General features: G+C 43.4%; 1 protein-coding gene across 1 annotated transcript in view; it reads right to left on the minus strand.

Annotated features, from left to right (window-relative positions):
• Positions 1-23521, minus strand: part of CABLES2 (Cdk5 and Abl enzyme substrate 2) — a 49227-nt gene that overhangs the window by 8568 nt on the left and 17138 nt on the right. The window contains 9 exon segments of the mRNA XM_077460295.1: positions 323-527; positions 1584-1690; positions 1795-1895; positions 2894-2953; positions 4066-4213; positions 8321-8429; positions 13318-13395; positions 19470-19556; positions 20744-20815. Of these exon segments, the coding sequence (XP_077316421.1) occupies positions 323-527; positions 1584-1690; positions 1795-1895; positions 2894-2953; positions 4066-4213; positions 8321-8429; positions 13318-13395; positions 19470-19556; positions 20744-20815 (967 nt within the window).

The raw sequence follows: 23521 nt of genomic DNA on the forward strand, positions 1-23521 counted from the left end.
GCGAAACTCCCCCATGCTCTGGTAGTGGACTGTCCTTCGGCGTCATCAGGACCCTGCATTGGTCTTGATGACGTCAGGATCTTAGACCTCTGGAGCATGGCGGAGAAGAAAATGCCAGGACCAGTCTAGCAGCAGGGACCATCAAGTAAGTAAATCCTTCTGTGTCTTCTAGACAAACAAGTAGGTAACCCTACTTTGGCAGGTAAAACAGATCCTGTATTGTATGTATCGGTTTTCTTGGAGTTCAGTTTTAAATCATAAATGGATACAAGTGTAAAAGAATGTATTCTATCTCATGAAGGTGAGATCACCCCAGACTTACATCTAACAGGTGTTTCAGCTCTGGCTTCTTGAAGTCACTGCTGATTTTGGCGGCCAGGAGGACGCAGGCCCCAGCACACAGCTTGCGGTTCTGCTTGTTCACCTTTCCCTGTAGGACCAGCTTCTCAAAGTAGACATAAGACATGGCGACTGTCACCGGCTCCATGCTAGACTCCTGTGCCACATACCTCATTTCACGCTTTAAGCTGATGGGACAAGCACATAAACATCAAGTAAGACACATCTAGAATAATGGAACTGGCTATTCCTTTCATCTGGGAGGAGGAGCTTTCCCAGGTAAGTGCACCCTCCTGGGAGTTTGCTTTGAATATTAATAATGAATTAAATAGTGTTCTCAGTTTGTGGTGCTCAGAGATACAGTTTAATTCCACTTAAAGTGGTTGTATACTCGTTTTTTTAACTTTTACCTACAGGAAAGCCTATAATAAGGCTTACCTGTAGGTAAAAAAAAATAATATCTCCTAAACCTGTACGGTTTAGGAGATATTCCCCTCGGTATTCGCCGCTGACTGCAGCGGCGCATGCGCACAGGGGATTCTCGGCTGAAAGCCCGGCAGTGGCCGGACCCGGCCGGGATGAAATCTCCCGCGCGTGACGATATCGCGGCTCCAGGCACTCACAGCGCCGGAGCTGCAATACCCGGAAGAAGCGCAGAGGGAACACGTCAGCTCCCTCGATGTGGATCAGACCAGATGTCGGGGTTCTAAGGTAAGTATTTCATAATGAGCTAGTATGCGGTGCATACTAGCTCATTATGCCTTTTCCTTTGCAGGTAGAAAAAAAAAAAAAAAAAAAAAAAACAATCAGCAGGTTTACTCCCGCTTTAAAGGCCTCATGCACACTGGACGTTTGACATTTTTACAGCAGCTGTTTTTGGCTGTAGACATTTTTCTACAGTCATTAAACTCTCCATCATGTTATCCTACGTGTTTTGGGCAGTGGGGTTTTTGAGCAGTAAAAAACCCCAAAACTAGTGGGTTCTGAGAGACGTTTATCAGCTCTAATGCTGATAAAACGCTCAAAAGGGTCACTCACCAGTGTTTAACATTTTGATCCATTGAAAAAAGAAAAAAAACGCTAACACGGAAAAATGCTAATGAACGCTAAAAACCGCTATTGCAAAAAGTTGAAAAACTCACTGCAAAAGCTGCTGCCATTTTTTATAACGTTATTATAATGTCCAGTGTGCATAAGGCCTAAAAATGAGGTATCTTCCTCCAGCACAACAATGATCTCCTCACCTCCTGATCTTGCTCAGAGTAAGCTTCACATTGGGGAACTTCTCCTTGAACATCTCATTCATGTCTTTCTTCAAATCAGAGGGCTTCACATATTCTATGACCGTTGTCTGGAATAGGAAAGAAGTGTGGATGACGCTCAGTGCAAGGATAGACTCAGTTTTTATCATTTTTGGTGAATTACTGAGCCAACTATAGCAAAAGAATAAATTACCATATAAGAAGCAAATATGAGAACCCGCTTGTGTTTTCCGCAGGGCCACTGAGGGTCATCCAACAGGTCAGGATTATATTCAAAGCTATCTGCTTCTGAACCTAAATGAACAAAATATTTATCATACTTAGCATTGCAGCAATATTCTGATGTCCGATACCAAAACTGAGGCCACCCTCTCTGGGCTCTCCCACTATCCAGACATTTAACATTTGCCAGCACATAGATAGACAAAAGCTTTGCATTCACAACAACAATCCAGCAGACATGTCTGCACAGGTTCTTCACTTGTTTTTGCTGTTTACATTAATTCTAAGCAAGAGACATTTTATAGATAAACAGGAATCCATAGTATGTAGACAAATCTCCTCCCAGACACCACTTCCTGTTAACAGATTCCCATATGTTGGGTATCCCACACAAAATGACTAAAAGACTGAACAATCTGAGACAAAATTCACTGTCCTGGTGTGACTGGCACACCTAGTCCGTGTACTTTACCTCTTCATGCAGAGGGCATGCACATATGCGGCTTGATGGCCGGGCCTTGGCACTGATCGGCCGCATATTTGCGTGCAATAGTGCCGATAGAGCTGTGCTTGGGAGCGTGTGCCCTATGTGCTCCTTGCACAGTTACCAGAAGAGAACAGAACGCTCCTGTTTGTTGCTCGCAATCAGGAGCTTCCGATCACGTGACCGGTTAGACAGCCAATCACGGTGGTCATGGCGCCCCCCCCCCCCCACCATTCAAACCCCTTAAAGGGCCAGCAAGTGCCGGCTCTAAGTGGTTAAAGTGTTACCAAACCCAGGACCCTGCATTTACTATATCTGGTCTCCCACAGTACACCCAACATGGAAATGCAATTATTTCAGTAAATATAAATGGTTAAATATCCTTTCATCACAAGTATATAACAGTCTTGTGACTTCTATCACTGTCTGGTTAAAGCTTGTAGGAGGAGTTTTCATTCTCCTCTGACTGTCCTATGCGGCTACAAGACCCCTGACCCTCTGTATGGACAGTGCTGATTGGCCCTAAGCTGATCACATGCACCCTCCTAAAAAAAAAAAAATTAATAAACTCTCTAGCAATACACACCAAATTGAGCATGTGAAGAATGCCTCCAAGACTCTGTACTATCAGGAGGTTGATTGGGGACTGTGGAAGAAAGGGAGGATCAGAGAAGACAGAACCAAACAGTCTTTTTACACAATGCAGAGGATTAACCCCTTAGGTTCCACAGTGAGTATAACAAGCATGCTTTACTTCATATGCAGACCAATTTTACGGTTGTTGGTTTAGGAACACTTTCAAGCCATGTTTTGTTTGCTTTGTATGTGATAGATAAAACTTGTCATGTTTTCTGTCATTGGAGTCCCACTGGGGAGATTTCACCTAACTTCCTGTCCTTTAGATGCAACAAGTAGATGGGATCTCTCCTCTTAGTTGTCACAGAACAATTGTCCCAACCTTGTCTTTTCCTGTTCTGATGGCAACTGTCAAATTTTGTATTTCCCATCATATTCGAAGGCAGGCCATAGATGAAGCCATTTTCTTTCCCTTCGCCATGGGTTGAGGGAAAGAAAATTACTGAATTCCCTCATCAATACAGTGTTGATGGAGAAATCCCTCCAGAAGTGCTATTGTGGAGCCTTCCCTGCAGCGATTAGTGTTTCCGGCTATAGCTGGTGGCACAAATCGTTCAGGAAAACCCCGACACGCTGGTTGTACCCAAGGCGATCAATAGACTGACCTGTGCACAACCAGGGTGCCCATATACAAGTCAAAATGTCTCCGGTCTCTGCTGAACTTGCCAGATTTCAATCCATGTATGGCCGGCTATGGTCACCAACACAAATAGAATAGGGGAGTCTTCCAAGTAAGGACCAAGACAGCAATACAAACTGGACATGGTTGCCAACCCATCCACAAATACACCAATGTTTTGGCTTTCAGATATATTTAAAAAAATATTATTGGATGCGGGGACAAAAAAAGACTGCCATCAGCACCAATATAAAGTACTACAGAAAAGGTGGTCCTTTTTCCTGTGTCCCTCAAACTTTGATAAAAGGAGAACAACTATCAGATGTACGACACTAAAGCACAATTTTTCTGGCCTTCAGCCAGGACTTTGGCTAGCCTTGGGCCATTACATTAGCTGGCCACATGGCTATGTATATTCCATACCCATGTACATGTTAGTAATCAGGCAGTGTTAAATAACGGAGCAGAGGAAAAGTAAGGACTGCAGTCTGGACAATCAGTACCTAATTCAGCTCCGGAGGATACAGGTATGAAGCGGTTGTTGGAGACGTTTCGTTTGGAAGCCTCTTGGAGGCCCGGCTTGCCCTGACTCTCATCTTTTTGGCTAACGAGGGCATTTGTTGGGTACAAGTACTTTGCATAGGACACAACCTGGAAAAACAAGAGACACAAGCATAGTACATTGCTGCAACCATAAAAAAACTCTTGTGGAAAATGAGGATGTTCTTTTTAATTTTAGGATACAGCCGACACTCCGGTAACTGTACTTTCCAAACTCATTAAAAGGAGTTGTAAAGTCTCAAGGTTTTTCCCCTAATACATTTTATGCATTAAGGTGAAGAACCTGTGCTGCAGCTCCCTCTAGAGCTCCCCATTTTCTTACCTGAACCCGATCATTCCCCCGTGGAGCACAAGCCACTGCTCCAGCCGCTGTCTCCGTCCTCATTGGATAGACTGATAGCAGTAGAAGCCATTGGCTCCTGCTGCTGTCAATCAAATCCAGTGGCATGGGAGCCGAGGGGCTGAGCCAAGTCCTGCTGTCTTTGTTGATTGACGCAGGAGAGGGACTCGTTAGCGTGCCCGCATGGGTGCCCCCAGGGAATGTGGGTCTCCATGGGGGCACCCAATGAAGAGGAGTACCGAAGGGACACCCTTACACAGAGTAGGCAAGTATTTATTATTAGTATATTGTTATTTTTTTTTTAAACAAATGTTTACAAATCACTAAGGGCCGGTTCACACTGGGGGCGATGCGAGGCGACACGACTTGCCTCGCCGCGATCTGACAAGTCGCCCCCGTTCTGTACAATGGAACCGTTCTGAGAGGAGCGACTCGAGTCGCTCCGACTCAGAAAAAAGGTTCCTGTACTACTTTTGGGCGACCTCGGGGCGACTTGCATTGACTTCTATACAGAAGTCATTTGCAAGTCGCCGCTGAGGTCGCGGCGAGGCAAGTCGGTGTCGCCTCGCATCGCCCCCTGTGTGAACCGGCCCTAACTCTCCTTAGAGGCACTGCTTTGTTTACATTATGCCCGTCCAGAACTACAGAGGAGCAGTGAGAACAAAGGATCATCTTCCCCTATCGGTTTGATTCAATAACTGCACCAGGAGACATAATGACATATCATGCCACACAATGAACTGCAGATTACACATTTCTACAATCTGGAAGACACTGCATGAGCTTAGCCAATGCCTAGTACACATGATGAGAATATTGAAGAAGTGATCATTCGTTTTTTGCATGCTAGTCTCATATTGAAAACATATAGGCTACTAGAGTTGCACAAATTCTCCTACGACAGAATACAACTTCCTGCGATCATGTAATGTATTCTTTCATTTCCGAGCATGCGCAATCTTGGGCGCTCAATTTTTTTAAAGACAAATACTGTACAGCTTAAAACAGAAATTTTCGTGTTTGTGCCTTTGGTAATTTTCGCATGAACAGTTGCGATTGGCTTTCGAAAGCTGTGTACTAACGATCAGATTATCAGATGATCACGCCGAAAGCAGTGTTTTCCATCAGATTTTCTCATCGTGTGTAGTAGGCATTAGTCTCAGCCCCAGTACATGAGGTTTTAGAAGCCAGCTGTGAAGAATCAGTGCACAACTAAAGGCAAGTCTAGTTCCCTTACTGTTGTAATCTTGTTTGTATTTGCGATTTATGGTGCTTATAGCTTAACTCGCTTGTGTCAGATTGGAATGCTTTACCAACTCCTTGTAGAAAATTTGCAAAATGGTAAACTATGAGATCTCTGTATGGGTTAGACAAATATGCAACAAGATCCAGGCTTATGTAAATATATTTAAAAAAAATAATAGAACAAATTGGGACTCTAATTGTGCCTCAGAGGAGTACAAAAAAAATGAGACAATATAATTATACAAAAATAAACACATTTTTATTTTCTAAAAAACTAAATTTAAGATACATTACAGTCTTAATGATTCAATTTGAGTTCAGGGATGTGCTAGTTATACAGAAAATGGCCTACGCGTTTCACAGGTGATTCCGCTTCGTCAGGGCCTTGAGGATAGCACAGATGTAAGCGTTGTGTGAATTTAAAGAAGGCCGCAAATGGAGAACGCCAACTGAGTGTGACAAGTGAGGCCTGGGAGCCCGTGGGAATACTTCTCCCCACCTGGGCAGTCAAAAATGGAGGCGCTCCAAGTGAGAGCGTGGAAATTAGGACAAACCTAATTGTGGAGTTGAAGCACCATTGGGAGCGTAGAAATAATTATTTCCAAAGAAATATGAATCATTGGCTTCAATTATGATGAAAGGTAGTGCGAGTATAAACTTTTAAAACGCGTCCCAAGGTGGAAAGAGGGGTGCGATTTGCAGCCAAGAGTAGTCTGCAATTTTATACCCACAGTCTCTGCACAGTGTTCCTCACATTACCTTTCATCATAATTGAAACCAATGATTCATATTTCTTTGGAAATAATTATTTCTATGCCCCCAATGGTGCTTCAACTCCACAATTAGGTTTGTCCTAATTTCCACGCTCTCACTTGGAGCTCTTCCATTTTCCTTTTCTCTAAAGGTGCATGGGCTACAAAGCTTCTAAAATCAGTTCGGCCATTGACTGCGCAGGTCTGTCAATACATATGAGGTCCAGCATCTATACAGTGCCTTGCAAAAGTATTCACCCCCCCCCCCCCCCTTGGCTTTTTACCTATTTTGTTACATTACAGCATTTATTTCAATGTTTTTTAATCTGAATTAAATGTGAAGAATCAGAAAACAATAGTCTAAGTTGAAGTAAAATTAGAAAAATATATACAGAAATCTATTTTTCTGCACAAAACAAGAAACAAACAAAACGGATAATTGGCATGTGCGTATGTATTCACCCCCTTTGTTATGAAGCTCATAAAAAGCTCTGGTGCAACCAATTACCTCCAGAAGTCACATAATTAGTGAAATGATGTCCACCTGTGTGCAATCTAAGAATGGCCATACACCAATAGATTATCCGCAGATTTTGTATGGTCAGATGGAAAAAGTGGAACAGATTCCTCCATCTACGCTGAACTGTGTGGATGGAAGAATCTGCCACTGGCCCAAGCTTCCATATCTTGCTAGTCAGCCCTGCTTGCTCTCACAATACCTAAACATTCTGATTGGGTGCAGGCATTGTTTAGGTGGAGAGCCAGTGGGGCCAACTAGCAAGATACCGAAGCTTGGCCCAGTGGGAGATTCCTCCAGCCACACAATTTAGCATACATGGAGAAATCTGTTGCACTTTTTCTATCTAACCATATAAAATCTGCAGATAATCTATAGCCAGAGGCTGCAACACCTAAGCAAGAGGCACCCCTAACCAAACACTACCATGAAGACCAAGGAACTCTCCAAACAAGTAAGGGACAATGTTGTTGAGAGTCAGGGTTAGGAGAGATTATATATAATTTTTTTTTCCCAAATCTTTGATGATCCCTAGGAGCACCATCAAATCTATCATAACCAAATGGAAACAACATGGCACAACAGCAAACCTGCCAAGAGACGGCCGCACACCAAAACACAGACCGGGCAAGGAGGGCATTAATCAGAGAGGCAGCACAGAGACTCAAGGTCACCCTGGAGGAGCTGCAGAGTTCCACAGTAGAGACTGGAGTATCTGTCCATAGGACGACAAGAAGCCGTACACTCCATAGAGTTGGGCTTTATGGCAAGCCATTACTTTCAGCAAAAAACAAAATGGTACGTTTTGATTTTGGGAAAAAGGTATGTGGAAGACTCTCAAAATGTACGGAGGAAGTTGCTCTGGTCTGATGAGACTAAAATTTAACTTTTTGGCCATCAGAGAAAACACTATGTCTGGCGCAAACCCATCACATCACCCAAAGAACACCATCCCCACAATGAAACATGGTGGTGGCAGCATCATGCTGTGGGGATGTTTTTCAGCAGTCGGGACTGGGAAACTGGTCAGGGTTGAGGGAAAGATGGATGGTGCTAAATACAGTGATATTTTTGAGCAAAACCTGTACCACTCTGTGTGATTTGAGGCTAGGACGGATGGGTATGGGCGGGGGGGGATACTATTGCAAGGCACTGTAAATCTGCATGGAGGATTAGAAGAGGATCCTGTCCTATGCCAGGCTAACAGCATTTTGCCATACGGCAGACTAATGCTAAATATCTTCATGTAAGCTTCTTGCTCTAATTTGGGTTTGCAATAATTATGAGTGAATAGATTCTTCATTCCACACACACGGAGAACAAGGCAAAAACTCATCTCTTACCTCTCCTTCAGCCACGAGCTCCACACCTTCCATCCCAAATGTGGGGTCTGTATAAGACGAGGCTCCCCCAGATGGGTGCCGCTGCTTTGTCCCCTCCACTCGTAGCTCACTGTGTACAAAAAAAAAGTCCAAGTTTCAGGTTAGAAGTCACACACTATCCTGGGGGGGGGGGGGGGGGGGGCCAGCTTCAGAGCGGCTTTTCACCATACATGAACTTCCCCAGATCAAAAGATGTTCTCACCGTGACCAGAACTGCAGAAAATCTACACCTAGCCAGCCTTTTATACATCAACCCATATTCACAGGACGCTACAACAGAAACACCAAACTAATTCCGTCTGTCTCTTTCATGTGATGCTAAAACACGTCTTATGTTCTTAATGGACAATGACTCTGTTATAGTGGACAATGCTGTATCCTTGCCACAAATGTCCCTTTCCTTCCTGCTCTTCCACAAATTATGCGTTCTGCATAATACACAATGACTGCAGCTTCATTATTGGTCAGTTCACAATCCTCGCCAAAATGTCAAGGTTGTAAAGTGAATGTTAAGCAGCATTCTGCTCCATGGAGCTGGTTCATGCCCAGGACACCGCTAACCTGGCACAGAACAAGAGCTAATAGACTGCAGTCCTTCAGAGGGTCCAGGATAGTGGTGGAGCGGTGCAAGTGCCAGGCACAGCAGTACAACCACATGCCACTATGTAAGGGTAATATATTATATTTCACAGCATATGGAGGTGATCGTTATCTTGTTCAATAACATACTATGCAGGGTTAGGAAAACAAAATATTCATATACTGTATATACTCGAGTATAAGCCGAGATTTTCAGCCCCTTTTTTTAGGCTGAAAGTGCCCCCCTCGGCTTATACTTGAGACACCGCCATCTGCCTACCTGATCAGCCTGTTGTGCAGACAGACGGCGGCCATTCCACTGTTCAAAAGCCGCGCCTCCCTGTCTGTGATAGGCGGAACACTCAATTTCCCAGCAGTCAGTGATCCGCCCATCACGGACATCCTCTCATCCTCGTCCGTAGTATGAGGATGAGCGGATGTCTGTGATAGGCGGAACACTGACTGCTGGGAAATGGAGTGTTCCGCCTATCACAGACAGGGAGGCGCGGCTTTTGAACAGTGGAATGGCCGCCGTCTGTCACAGACGAGGAGGAGAGGTGCGGCTTTTGAACAGTGGAATGGCCGCGGTATGTTTTTATGCTGATCGGTGCAAAATGGCACACGGAGCTGCAGATGGGCACAGAGCTGCAGAAGGGCACAGAGCTGCAGAAGGACACAGAGCTGCAGAAGGACACAGAGCTGCAGAAGGACACAGAGCTGCAGAAGGACACAGAGCTGCAGAAGGACACAGAGCTGCAGAAGGACACAGAGCTGCAGAAGGACACAGAGCTGCAGAAGGACACAGAGCTGCAGAAGGACACAGAGCTGCAGAAGGACACAGAGCTGCAGAAGGACACAGAGCTGCAGAAGGACACAGAGCTGCAGAAGGACACAGAGCTGCAGAAGGACACAGAGCTGCAGAAGGACACAGAGCTGCAGAAGGACACAGAGCTGCAGAAGGACACAGAGCTGCAGAAGGACACAGAGGCTGCAGATTGGCACACAGAGGCATGCACAGGACACAGGTAGGCTGCAATGGACACAGGGAGGTACACAGGGAGGTATGCAGCTGCAGATGGGCATTGTTGACCCTCTTTTCCACACTTTTGCTGTAACAGTAGCTGCTGCATGTCTCATCTTCGGCTTATACACGAGTCAATATGTTTTCCCAGTTTTTTGTGGTAAATTGGGGGCCTTGGCTTATATTCGAGTCGACCTATACTCGAGTATATACGGTATACAGTTGCAGTTTATGTAAAATACAGGATATCCAAATTGAATCAGTGCAACCTCTAAATATAAACAATAAAGCAAATATAATATATAAAATAATAAGATTGTGTTGCTTGCTAAACACTGTGCTGGCGATTCCACAATACCTTCTTTATAAAACCAAATAAACTGAAATAGTGTAGTGCAATACCACAAGGGGGCTGAATTACTAAAAGGTGGAGTGTGCAAAGTCAGGCTCACTTCTGCATAGAAACCAATCAGCTTCCAGGTTTTATTTGTCAAAGTTTAATTGAACAAGCTGAAGTTAGAAGCCGATTAGCTGCCCTGCACCAGATTCGGAGTGCTCCGGTTTTACTAAGGCCCCTTTTCACACCGATACATTTTTATCTTGCAAGAAAAATGTTTCCTTTTAAATCCTATGGGACTTTTCAGACCACTGCGCTGAGCGTTATGAAAAGTCCTGCAAACTGCATTTTTGGTGCCGTTTTGAAAAGACAGCTTCCCATTAAAATGAATGGAAATCGCTGCAAAATGGTGGTAAACGCACACACACATTGCGATTTGCGTTTTTAAGTCACGCCCATTTTTCACAGGTGCAGCCAATGGGGTGGAGGAACTTGACTTGCCTGCACCTCAACCCAATGGAGCACCTTTGGGATGAATTAGAGTGAGCCAGGCCTTCTCGTCCAACATCAGTGTCTGACCTCACAAATGCACCTAAACCTTGTGGACAGCCTTCCCAAAAGAGATGAAGCTGTTACAGCTGCAAAGGGTGGACCAACTCAATATTGAACCCTACAGAGCAGTGTTTCTCAACTCCAGTCCTCAAGGCGCCCCAACAGGTCATGTTTTCAGACGTGCCATTATTTTGCACAGGTGATTTGATTGAGTTTCGCTGTCTTAGCAATTACCACAGCCGTTTCATCTGCGGGAAATCCTGAAAACAATCTGTTCGGGTGCCTTGAGGACTGGAGTTGAGAAACACTGCTACGGACTAAGACTGGGATGCCATTAAAGTAAGTGTGTGTGTGTGTGTAAAGGTAGGTGTCCCAATACTTTTGCTAATACAGTGTATGTGGCAGCCCTGCATCAAACGCCTACCACTATACTGCCACATATACACTCTATGGGGGTGCGGGGGGGGTTGTCCTGCACTGGATGACACCCGCCAGAGGGGTGACACTGGGGTCGACTTTAAACACTAATATATTGCTTGCAGCGGAGAGGTGTGAGCAGGGCATCCGGAGGCTGCCTGTAATACTCCTCAGTCAGGTTAAGCTATCACTCTATGATCTCCAATATCAGTCCTGAGGCAGCCGGAGTTGGTGGGCTCCTCTTCCCAGATACCTGCTAGCACCTGCGTTTTGCCCCCCGCCCAGCCCACCCAAGTGCAGTATCGATCGATCACTGTCACTTACAAAACACTAAACACATAACTACAGCGATCGCAGAGTCAGGCCTGATCCCTGCAATTGCTAACAGTTTTTTTTGGTAGCGTTTTATATTTAAATCCGGAAGGCAGTGATTGGTTTTCGGGGTCCCGTACGTGGCTAGACTCCCAAAAAGTCCCACATATGTGGTATCCCCGTACTCAGGAGAAGTAGCAAAATATATTTTGGGGTGCAATTCCACATATAACTATGGCATGTGTGAGCAATATATCATTTAGTGACAACTTTTTGTAAACTTTTTTTTTTTTGTGTCATTATTCAATCACTTGGGCCAAAAAAAAATAAAAATTTAATGGGCTCAACATGCCCCTCAGCAATTTCCTTGGGGTGTCTACTTTCCAAAATGGGGTCATTTGGGGGGGGGGGGTTGTACTGCCCTGCCATTTTAGCACCTCAAGAAATGAGATAGGCAGTCATAAATTAAAAGATGTGTAAATTTCAGAAAATGTACTCTAGTTTGTAGACGCTATAACTTTTGCGCAAACCAATAAATATACGCTTATTGACATTTTTTTTTTACTAAAGACATGTGGCTGAATAAATTTTGCCCTCAATGTATGACTAAAATTGGGTTTATTCGATTTTTCTTATAACAAAAAGTAGAAAATATCTTTGTTTCTTAAAATTTTCTGTCTTTTTCCACTTATATCGCAAAAAATAAAAAAATTGCAGAGGCAATCAAATACCATCAAAAGAAAGCTCTATTTGTGGGAAGAAAAGGACGCAAATTTCGTTTGGGTACAACATTGCATGACCGCGCAATTACCAGTTAAAGCAGTGCAGTGCGAAATTGTAAAAAGACCTCTGGTCCTTAGGCTGAAAATTGGTACGGGGCTGAAGTGGTTAAAAAAAATAAATAAATAAATAAAAAAATCTTCATAAATTTAGGCCAATATGTATTCTGCTACAGGTTTTTGGTAAAAGAAATCCTAATAAAAGTATATTGATTGGGTTACGCAAAAGTTATAGCGTCTACAAATATGGGATATTTTTAATCTAGATTTTTACTAGTAATGGCGGCAATCAGTGACTTCCAGCAGGACTGCAATATATAGTCGGACACCAACTGACACTTTTTGGGGACCAGTGATACGTGCTAAAAATATGCACCGTCACTGTACTAATGACACTGGCTGGGAAGGGGTTAACATCTAGGGTGATCAAAGGGTTAACTGTGTGCCTAACCAGTGTTTTAGTGTACTATGGGAGGTGCTTTTACTAGGGGAAGATGTGGATCCATGTCCCTGCTTTGCAGAGATACAGGATCCATGCCTTCCCTCCTGTCAGAACGGCAATCTGCCTTGTTTACATGGGCAGACCCCCATTCTGGCTTGCTCCCTAACGATCAGCCAGCGTGTGCCAGATGAAATTGAGTCTGTGGTAACCGCAGATCAGCTCCCTCTTTGTATAATCAAAACAGGAGCAGGTCATCGGCGGCGCTCATGCGCACCCCCCTACCCAAAAGTGTCGACTCACTTACTAGGTACACGATCCGGTGCAGCAGAGCCACCTTGCTGTCGTACATGTAGGTTATACAGTTGGCAAGTGGTTAAACTTTACCCTTAAAGTATAACAAAAAGGTAACATTTTTTTTTCTGTCAGGAAGATTCTCCCTCTCCATTAGTCCTGTTTACCATTATCATTGAAAGCGAAAGTAAAAAGCTAAAGAGATCCAGAAATGAACAGAAGACTCACCTGATCCGCAGGCTCTCTCCATATGGAATAACAGAGAAGGCTGCACAAAAGGATCGCTTTGCACACATCATAACTATCCTGGAGGAAAAAATAAATAAAATAAACTTAGTCTATGGAGAATGTCTGTTCAAAACACACACAAGAGAAGAGAAGACAGGCAAGGTATACAGACAGTAGACACATTCCAGTTAGTTGGTGTAGGTTAGAAGATATAAACAACTGACTGGTTACTCTGCTGTTCATCTGTCTTGGCTCCATCTAGTGGTCTTCACTGGAAGCCAACAATGATGGAAAAATACAACTCGGCAATGGCATTTTCTCGCTCTCCTACATAGAGTTGCATAGGAAGTCTTTAACCTTCAGGTTAGATTGCAGCCTACAGGAGGCTTTGATACTGGAAACAAAAACAAACGGTAAGCCAGCCCTAGGAAAGTGGACACTTTTTTTTTTTTTTTTTACAGGTCTTCTGTGTTAGAGATTGAGAACTCATTTTTCACTAGCACCTTTTTTCCTTCAATCTTTTCTATACCTCGCTCAAATGCAGGTTTTCCAGCACATTCATCCTCAGCTTAGCTATTGAAGTACTGCATCAGGCACTGGGTTCCACCTGCAACGCATTCCAGGCTCCGTTCTGGTGAGAGTTACAGTGAGGGAAAAAACGTATTTGATCCCCGGCCGATTTTGTACATTTGCCCACTGACAAAGAAATCATCAGTCTATAATTTTAATGGTAGATTTATATTAACAGTGAGAGACAGAACAACAAAATCCAGAAAATCATATAAAAAATAAATGGAATAAAAATAAAATCTAGAAATGAATTAGCATTTTAATGAGTGAAATAGGTACCTGACCCCCTTTACACAACATGACTTAGTACTTTTGGTGGGAAAAAAAAAAACCTTCTTAGCAATCACAGAGGTCAGATGTTCCTTGTTGTTGGCCGTCAGGTTTGCACACATCTCAGGAGCGATTTTGTCCCACTCCTCTTTGCAGATTCTCACCAAGTCATTAAGGTTTCGAAGCAGACGATTGCCATTCAAACCTTCAGTTCCCTCCAAATATTTTCTACGGGTCATTGTCATGCTGGAATACCCATCCAAGACCCATTTTCAATGTCCTGGCTGAGGGAAGGAGGCTCTCAACCAAGATTTGAGGGTACATGGCCCGTCCATTATCCCTTTGCAGCGAAGTTGTCCTGTCCCCTTAGCAGAAAAACACCCCCAAAAGCATAATGTTTCCACCTCCATGTTTGATAGTGGGGCTAGTGTTCTTGGGGCCGATAGGCAGCATTCCCCCACCATCCTGAACCTTTATAAATTGTTGCTGGAAGTCCTGGTCCCAGCTCAGGCTAGAGTGTTCTTTCCGCAGAAGAAATTTCAGACACTTCACCTTAGTTTTAAATTCCCCAGGCCAGGAATTCTGTAATTCTCTAATTTTACATGACAGTTCTAGGTCTGATGGCAGCCTCTGAGACTGTTGTTCCAGTTTGCCCAGTTTTACTTCAGAACAACAGCATTGTCACCAGGGTTCGAGTCAATGTGGTCTCTGGTCAGAAAAACTATCACAAGGACTAGGTTGTCACTGATTTGGCAGTTCAGTAATCCTTGTCTTTTGAAAGAGGTTCACAATGGATGCCAACCTGCCTGGCTGGGGGAAGAGTCCTGGGCACCTTGTTGATGTAGGGGCCCTAGAACTCTTGCCAAAGCGAGTAAATCTGATTCCTGTCCTAGGCATAGCTTTACATTCCAGCCCAGTTTTGCCTAATATTCCTGAAGTAGAGGGCCAGTGGTGTACCATGTACCAGCACTACATATTTGGTGCAATCTAGCATCTTGTTAAAGTGATTGTATTTCTACATTTGGAATATATTTTAGGAATCAGGCACTATTTTAGTACTTTCTTTATGTGGTGCTGAGTGGAGGGGAGAGCCTGAAAGGGAGAGTATGGGTTGGAAAGCAGGGAGAAATGAGAGTGGAATTGGAAGACCAGAGGAGGGATCCCAGCAGCAGCGAAGTTCCACCAACATCGTGAAGATACGAAACTAGTCCATTAAAGGGACAAAAGCCGCCTTTGACCCTGCAAGGTCATAGTCCCCAGGTGAGAGCACATCTGGTGGTGGTAGCACAGAAACTGGATGATTTAGGAGCACACGATGGTGATCTAACAGAGAAGCATTACACAAGATACAGTGCCTTGCGAAAGTATTCGGCCCCCTTGAACATTTCAACCTTTTGCCACATTTCAGGCTTCAAACATAAAGATATAAAATTTTTATTTTTTGTGAAGAATCACCAACAAGTGGGACACAATTGTGAAGTGGAACGAAATCTATTGGATTTTTGAAACTTTTTTTAACTAATAAAAAACTGAAGTGAGGCGTGCAAAATTATTCGGCCCCCTTGCGTTAATACTTTGTAGAGCCACCTTTTGCTGCGATTACAGCTGCAAGTCGCTTGGGGTATGTCTCTATCAGTTTTGCACATCGAGAGACTGAAATTCTTGCCCATTCTTCCTTGCAAAACAGTTCGAGCTCAGTGAGGTTGGATGGAGAGCGTTTGTGAACAGCAGTTTTCAGCTCTTTCCGCAGATTCTCGATTGGATTCAGGTCTGGACTTTGACTTGGCCATTCTAACACCTGGATACATTTATTTGTGAACCATTCCTTTGTAGATTTTGCTGTATGTTTGGGATCATTGTCTTGTTGGAAGATAAATCTCCATCCCAGTTTCAGGTCTTTTGCAGACTCCAACAGGTTTTCATCCAGAATGGTCCTGTATTTGGCTGCATCCATCTTCCCCTCAATTTTAACCAACTTCCCTATCCCTGCTGAAGAAAAGCAGGCCCAAACAATGATGCTGCCACCACCATGTGTGACAGTGGGGATGGTGTGTTGAGGGTGACGAGCTGTGTTGCTTTTACTCCAAAACATATCGTTTTGCATTGTGGGCAAAAAGTTTGATTTTGGTTTCATCTGACCAGAGCACCTTCTTCCACATGTTTGGTGTGTCTCCCAGGTGGCTTGTGGCAAACTTTAGAAGAGACTTTTTATGGATATCTTTGAGAAATGTCTTTCTTCTTGCCACTCTTCCATAAAGGCCAGCTTTGTGCAGTGTACGACTGATTGTTGTCCTATGGACAGACTCTCCCACCTCAGCTGTAGTTCTCTGCAGTTCATCCAGAGTGATCATGGGTCTCTTGGCTGCATCTCTGATCAGTCTTCTCCTTGTCTGAGCTGAAAGTTTAGAGGGACGGCCAGGTCTTGGTAGATTTGCAGTGGTCTGATACTCCTTCCATTTCAAAATGATCGCTTGCACAGTGCTCCTTGGGATGTTTAAAGCTTGGTAAATCTTTTTGTATCCAAATCCAGCTTTAAACTTCTCCTTAACAGTATTACGGACCTGCCTGGTGTGTTCCTTGGTCTTCATGATGCTCTCTGCGCTTTCAACAGAACCCTGAGACTATCACAGAGCAGGTGCATTTATACAGAGACTTGATTACACACAGGTGGATTCTATTTATCAGCATCAGTCATTTAGGACAACATTGGATCATTCAGAGATCCTCGCTGAACTTCTGGAGTGAGTTTGCTGCACTGAAAGTAAAGGGGCCGAGTAATTTTGCACGCACCACTTTTCAGTTTTTTATTTGCTAAAAAAGTTTAAATTATCCAATAGATTTCGTTCCACTTCACAATTGTGTCCCACAATTTTGTGATTCTTCACAAAAAACAAAAATTTATATCTTTACGTTTGAAGCCTGAAATGTGGCAAAAGGTTGAAAAGTTCAAGGGGGCCGAATACTTTCGCAAGGCACTGTATACGCTCATCAGCCACTTTATTAGGTACACCTGTTCAATTGCTTGATAACACAAATTGCTAATCAGCCAATCACAAGGCAGCAACTCAATGCATTTAGGCATCTAGACGATTTGCTGAGGTTCAAGCCGAGCATCAGAATGAGGAAGAAGGGGGATTTAAGTGACTTTGAATGTAGCATGGTAATTGGTGCCAGATGGGCTGGGCTGAGTATTTCAAAAACTGCTGATCTATTGGGATTTTCACGTACAACCATCTCTCAGGTTTACAGAGAATGGATCGAAAAAGAAAATATCCAGTGAGCGGAGGTTGTATGGAGGAAAATGTCTTGTTGAGGTCAGAGGAGAATCAGCAGACTGGTTTGGAGATGACAGAAAGGTAATAGCAACTCAAATAACCACTTGTTACAGCCAAGGTATGCAGAATATTATCTCTGAATGCACAACACATTGAACTTTGAAGCAGTTGGGCTACAGCAGCAGAAGACCATGTCGGGTGCCACTCCTGTCAGCTAAGAACAGGAAACGGAGGCTACAATTCACACATGCTCACCAAAATTGGACAATAGAAGATTGGAAAAAACATTGCCGGAGAGTCTGGATTCCAGCTGCGACATTTGGATGGTGGGGTCAGAATTTGGCATAAACATGAAAGCATGGATCCATCCGGCCTTGCATCAACAGTTCAGGCTGCTGGTGGTGGTGTAATGGTATTTGGGAGTTTTTTTGGCACATTTTGGGTCCCTTAGTACCTATTAAGCATCCTTTAAACTTCAAGGCCTACCCAAGTATTGTTGCATGTCCATCCCTTTATGGCTACAGTGTACACATCTTCTGATAGCTCCTTCCAGCAGGATAATGCACCATGTCACAAAGCTCCAATCATCTCACCACTGGTTTCTTGAACATGACAATGAGGTCACTGTACTCCAATGGCCTCCACAGTCACCAGCTCTCAATCCAATAGAGTACCTTTGGGATGCGGTGGAAAAGGGAGATTCGCATCATGGATGTGCAGCCGACAAATCTGCAGCAAGTGCGTGATGTCATCATGTCAATATGGTCCAAAATCTCTGAGGAATGTTTCAAACACATTGTTGAATCTATGCCATGAAAAATGAAGGCAGTTCTGAAGGCAAAAAGAGGGTCCACTCCGGTACTAGCAAGGTGTACTTAATAAATTGGCCAGTGTATGTTTTAAGAGACTTTTAAAAGGACAGTCGTTTATTAGTTATATGTTGATTATGTACATGTGAATGTGATATTGGTTGAGATCTAGGAAGTGCGGCACTATATTCCTTAACTTTGGATAATAACGCACATACAGTATAAAAGTGTGTAGAGTGCAAGCTGCTTCCATTATCCGTTTATTTGCAAATTCGGTACATTTTTGGTTGGGATTATCAGTGTGCACTGTTTGTAGTGTACCAAAGCAGCTCACAAGACCTTCAATTTATACATGTACCACGTACTACACTCCTATTACTGTTGTGGTAGAAGACCAGCGATGTACCATGTACTACACTCCTATTATTCTTGTAGTAGAAGACCAATGATGTACCATTTACTACACTCCTATTATTCTTGTAGTAGAAGACCAATGATGTACCATTTACTACACTCCTATTATTCTTGTGGTAGAAGAGCAGTGGTGTACCATGTACTACAGTCCTATTACTGTTGTGGTAGAAGACCAGTGATGTACCATGTACTACAGTCCTAGTATTCTTGTGGTAGAAGACCAGTGATGTACCATGTACTACAGTCCTAGTATTCTTGTGGTAGAAGACCAGTGATGTACCATGTACTACAGTCCTATTATTCTTGTGGTAGAAGACCAGTGATGTACCATGTACTACAGTCCTATTATTCTTGTGGTAGAAGACCAGTGATGTACCATGTACTACAGTCCTATTATTCTTGTGGTAGAAGACCAGTGATGTACCATGTACTACAGTCCTATTATTCTTGTGGTAGAAGGCCAGTGATGTACCATGTACTACAGTCCTATTATTCCTGTAACAGAAGACCAGTGATGTACCATGTACTACACTCCTATTATTCTTGTGGTAGAAGACCAGTGATGTACCATGTACTACAGTCCTATTATTCTTGTGGTAGAAGACCAGTGGTGTACCATGTACTACAGTCCTATTATTCTTGTGGTAGAAGACCAGTAGTGTACCATGTACTACAGTCCTATTATTCTTGTGGTAGAAGACCAGTTATGTACCATGTACTAAACTCCTATTATTCTTGTGGTAGAAGACCAGTGGTGTACCATGTACTACACTCCAATTATTGGGAGGACAGAGTCTAGATGTAAGATTCATACCTGCTGCTCCGGGTGTCGTACTGCCTCATGCTTTTAATGAAATGTATTTTCCTCAAGTTTCGTGGAGATTCTGGAATATGTTTGGGCCTGTAGAGAAGACACAAAATATGAGGACACCTTCCAAAATAAAAAAAGTAAAAAGTAAAGAAAAGAAGAAAGTGTCCAGGCAAGGTGGGAAAACAGCAGTGAGAGGTGGTAAGTAAAGGAGAAGGTGGATTGTCCTGCCGAGACTTCAAAGGCATAATAGAATAACACTGCTTCCATTCTAGCCATGCCTGGTACCAAGATTTACTTCAGACACTCACTTTTAAGGATCAGACAGCCCAAATCAGCTATCATCATTTTTGGCAAACCCCTGCAAGACCCCAGCCACTTTCATGTTCCATATGGGCCCCACACTACGGTGGGTGGAGGAGACACCTTGGCTGACAAATAAAAATAAGCCATTGGATGATCCAACTCACCACAACTTACTCATACTTGAATCTCTTGCTTCTATTCATCCTATTTTGTGTCCTGGCTCCACCAACATTTTCAAATACTGCTGGTTGCCATGAGTGATCTTTATACAAAGAAAACAGGCCAATGGATGCACGGATTGTAAATTCTGGTCATGCACCATGCAGGAAGTTAGAGAACTCTAAGGAAACAAAATCCCCAAACTTTGGATAGTCACCAGAACAAGAACAGAGGGGAACTCTTCCAATGGTGACACTAAGTCTAGAGACAACCAGGAATTCCCTCACTTATGAGGGATTTCCTCTCACATCCTGTTTAAGCTACAGGACAGGAAGTGAAGGGAAATCTCCCCAATGGGACACAGATACAAAATAAAAAAGCAACGAGGGGCCATACCCTCTTTTACTCCATCCAAAACAAAAAGAAATATAAAACGTTTTGACTTCATTACTTTAAAGCAGAAGAAGAGCTTAGAAATAAGTAGCCAACTAAAAGTAAAATATGTTAGCAAACAATGTTCTACTTTAAGCATGCGTTGCAATTAAATTGTTGTGTAGGCATTATGCATCTCTTGCAGCTATAAAATTGAACTTACATTTTCCATAAAGATCATAGCTGTTTTACCACAACCAAAAGCTATAGAAAGAGAATATGTAAGTGAAGAGAACACAAATCCAAGGCTTATAAAGAAAGGCAGCATGAAATCTGACAAGAAGGTGACCAGCAGAGACAGTAATATGTTAGTATTCTCTGGAGAGAATATAGATAAAAGTTAGTGTGGTTAGTGGAGAGTTTTCCTCTGTCAAGACTAATACCTTGAGACTGGTGTAAATTCTGCCATATCATCTAGACCCTCTAGGGAGCAGTGCTGAGACGGATGACGTCGCCTGCAAGAGGGAGCAATCATTGGGATGACACTGCAGATCAACCAACAACATTCGACATTTCTCACTAGCTCAGAGCCTGCCGGAGCTTGTCTACAATTTGCAGTCTATTCCCCCCCCCCCCCCTTCAATGTACCTGGAAAGGGTTTATGTAAAATGATTGACATTTGATATATGAAAGCACTGTACAAAATGCTGCCTTAACTGCTAAATAAAACACATTTTCATTATATTTTATTCTTTGTTGGATCTGGGTGCTGTTGGTCTCCTCCAGCCTTCCTATCTACATGCACTGCGATGGCTGTGTGGACATTCTAAGGTGGGGTTCCTGGTGGTGACAATGGTAGACCATGAACATGCAATGTGTGTTAGTGTAAATTTAGATGTGTGTCTAAATCTACAGTTTTTCTTAAAGTGGTTGTAAACACCGTTATACCACTTTTACCTACAGGTAAGCCTATAAAAAGGCTTACAAGAATACTTCTGAAATAACATCAACAACATGTCCATTTCTAGGGAGCATCCAGTGAGTTGGAAACACCTCACTTGCACATTCATGTGGCGCAACAATTTGTGTTCCCAGAACTAAACCTCAAGCTACATGCTCGGATAAGGGTCTGGTATGGATCTTGGGGAGGGCGGGGTGCGAAAAAAAATATAGCTTTTTTTGGTGTGGGGGGGGATCACATTAAGATCCATACCAGACCAAAGGGTCTTGGGGGGCACCTACTCCATTTTTTTTTATTTGGAGTGAGGTTCCTCCTCAAGAATTATACCAGACTCAAGGAGCCTGGTATTGTTGGGATCAAAGTCAGATCCTGTTCATGGTAGTCAGTTGGAAGTCGGAGGGCAAAGTCGGACGACTGTCATGTCGTACCAGTGTGAACCTGGCCTAAACTAGAGATTGTCAACATAAGAGGTATAGAGGGGGCCTCAGCTGCACACCTGACATCACCAAAGAGCCACACATAATGTAATACTACAGAAGGCCGTCTGTAGACATGCTACAGGTGTGATCAAAAACAGGAAGAAGATCTGGACAGCCGCACTCAAAAAACGTTTTTTTTTGCCTTTTATTCAAAAATTCTTGTGAACGAAAAATACAAGCCACACAGTAGGAACAGACAGGAGTTAACGCGTTTCACAATTCAATGTAGTGCTTAGTCATAGCTTAGCTATTGACTGCTAAAAAGGTCCAAAGGCCACAGGTTGGTCACCAGGGCCTTGAGCATTGGAACGCAGTGGAGGTTCTCTGGCAACAGAGTGCAGAACGAGGAGGCAACCAGGAAGATCTTATTATAAATCCCATTTTGAACACATGCTGCACCCGTCACTCCTTACCCACAAGCAAAATGAGATTATGGGTAGATGTAGACTTGGCAAACCACAGACAGTAACTAAACATGCATCATCAGGGTTTTTAAGGCGCAACGATTTTAGGTTTGTGGAAACAAATCAATGTGTCTCCTGCAATGGTCAGCACAGACACCTGTCTATTCCCGAATACCAAAAGTTAGCCAGCATTGCCCCTGGTGATGTCACAAATTTGTGTTTCCTCATTAAAAATGACATCATGGCTTATGTAAAGCCAGCAAGGTCATTTTATAATACGGTCTAGAAGTCTATTCAGAGTTCCTCTTGCTTGTTTACTGAGCAGCTAGCGCAATGGCAACATAATGAGCAAGATGACTAAAATTTAATCGAACATATAAATTCAGTTTAATTGCACATTCACTCGAGCTTTATAAAACACGACCTTTATTAGCAATTCCTGGCAAATAGAAGTACTCCTGGTAGAAATCCATTATGGCTTTATTTCATGAAGTGATTGCGAGCGACATTCTTATGTTCAGAATGATGAGGTGCAGTTTAAAAGGAAGAGAAGTTTGCTCATTTATTAAACAGAGCTGCACTATACAGCAGATAGAAGATCCAGGAAAGGAAGTACGGTATATATTGTGCTCCCCTAGGGGAAATGTCACCTCACTTACTGTGCCACAAACACAACACAAAGCGAGGAGGACATTTCTAAAAAGTGACAGCAGCTGTGACCAGAACAGATGTCCCAATTCTAGTTTTCATATCAGTTTTAATTCCAGGGTCTACTAGAACAAAAAGAGGGAATCCCTCCAAAAGTGAAAGGAAATCCTTGGTTGGTACCCATTGGAAGAGTTCACCCCTACTCCTGTTCTGGTGACCACCCACAATGTGGGCTTTTCTTTAGGCGAGAGGTAAACAGGACAGATAAAGAGGGATCTCCACAATGAGGGCACGGAGAGCAATAAAAACTGACAGGTGTTCTAATCCTTCTCCAATATCCAAAACCAAAAATTTATGTTGGCACCCATAGTTGATGGATGCACTGTCAGGGACTGAAATCCTTGAGGAAAGCTCTTTTAGGCTGGGTTTACACTGCAGCGGTGACGAGAATCGGATGCGATTCGCACCGCACTTCAGTGCAAATCACATCCGATTTCTGTGCGGTGAGAGTTCAGCCATACAGATAGTATGGCTGAATTCACATCGCACCCGGCCCAAACTCGCACAGGACCCTTTTTTTGGTCCGCAGCAGAATCGGATCGCATGGGTGTTCACACCATGCGATCCGATTCCTGTCCGAGTTTGCAGATCGCACTGCGATATGCGAACTGATCTGGGGGTGTCATTAACGTTTCATTGACACTCCCAGCAGTTCGCATAGGGCAGTGT

The sequence above is a fragment of the Lithobates pipiens genome, unplaced genomic scaffold, assembly GCF_037356315.1.
Source record: "Lithobates pipiens isolate NorthernLeopardFrog02 unplaced genomic scaffold, aLitPip1_a1.2 Scaffold_28, whole genome shotgun sequence".
Lineage (NCBI taxonomy): Eukaryota > Metazoa > Chordata > Amphibia > Anura > Ranidae > Lithobates > Lithobates pipiens.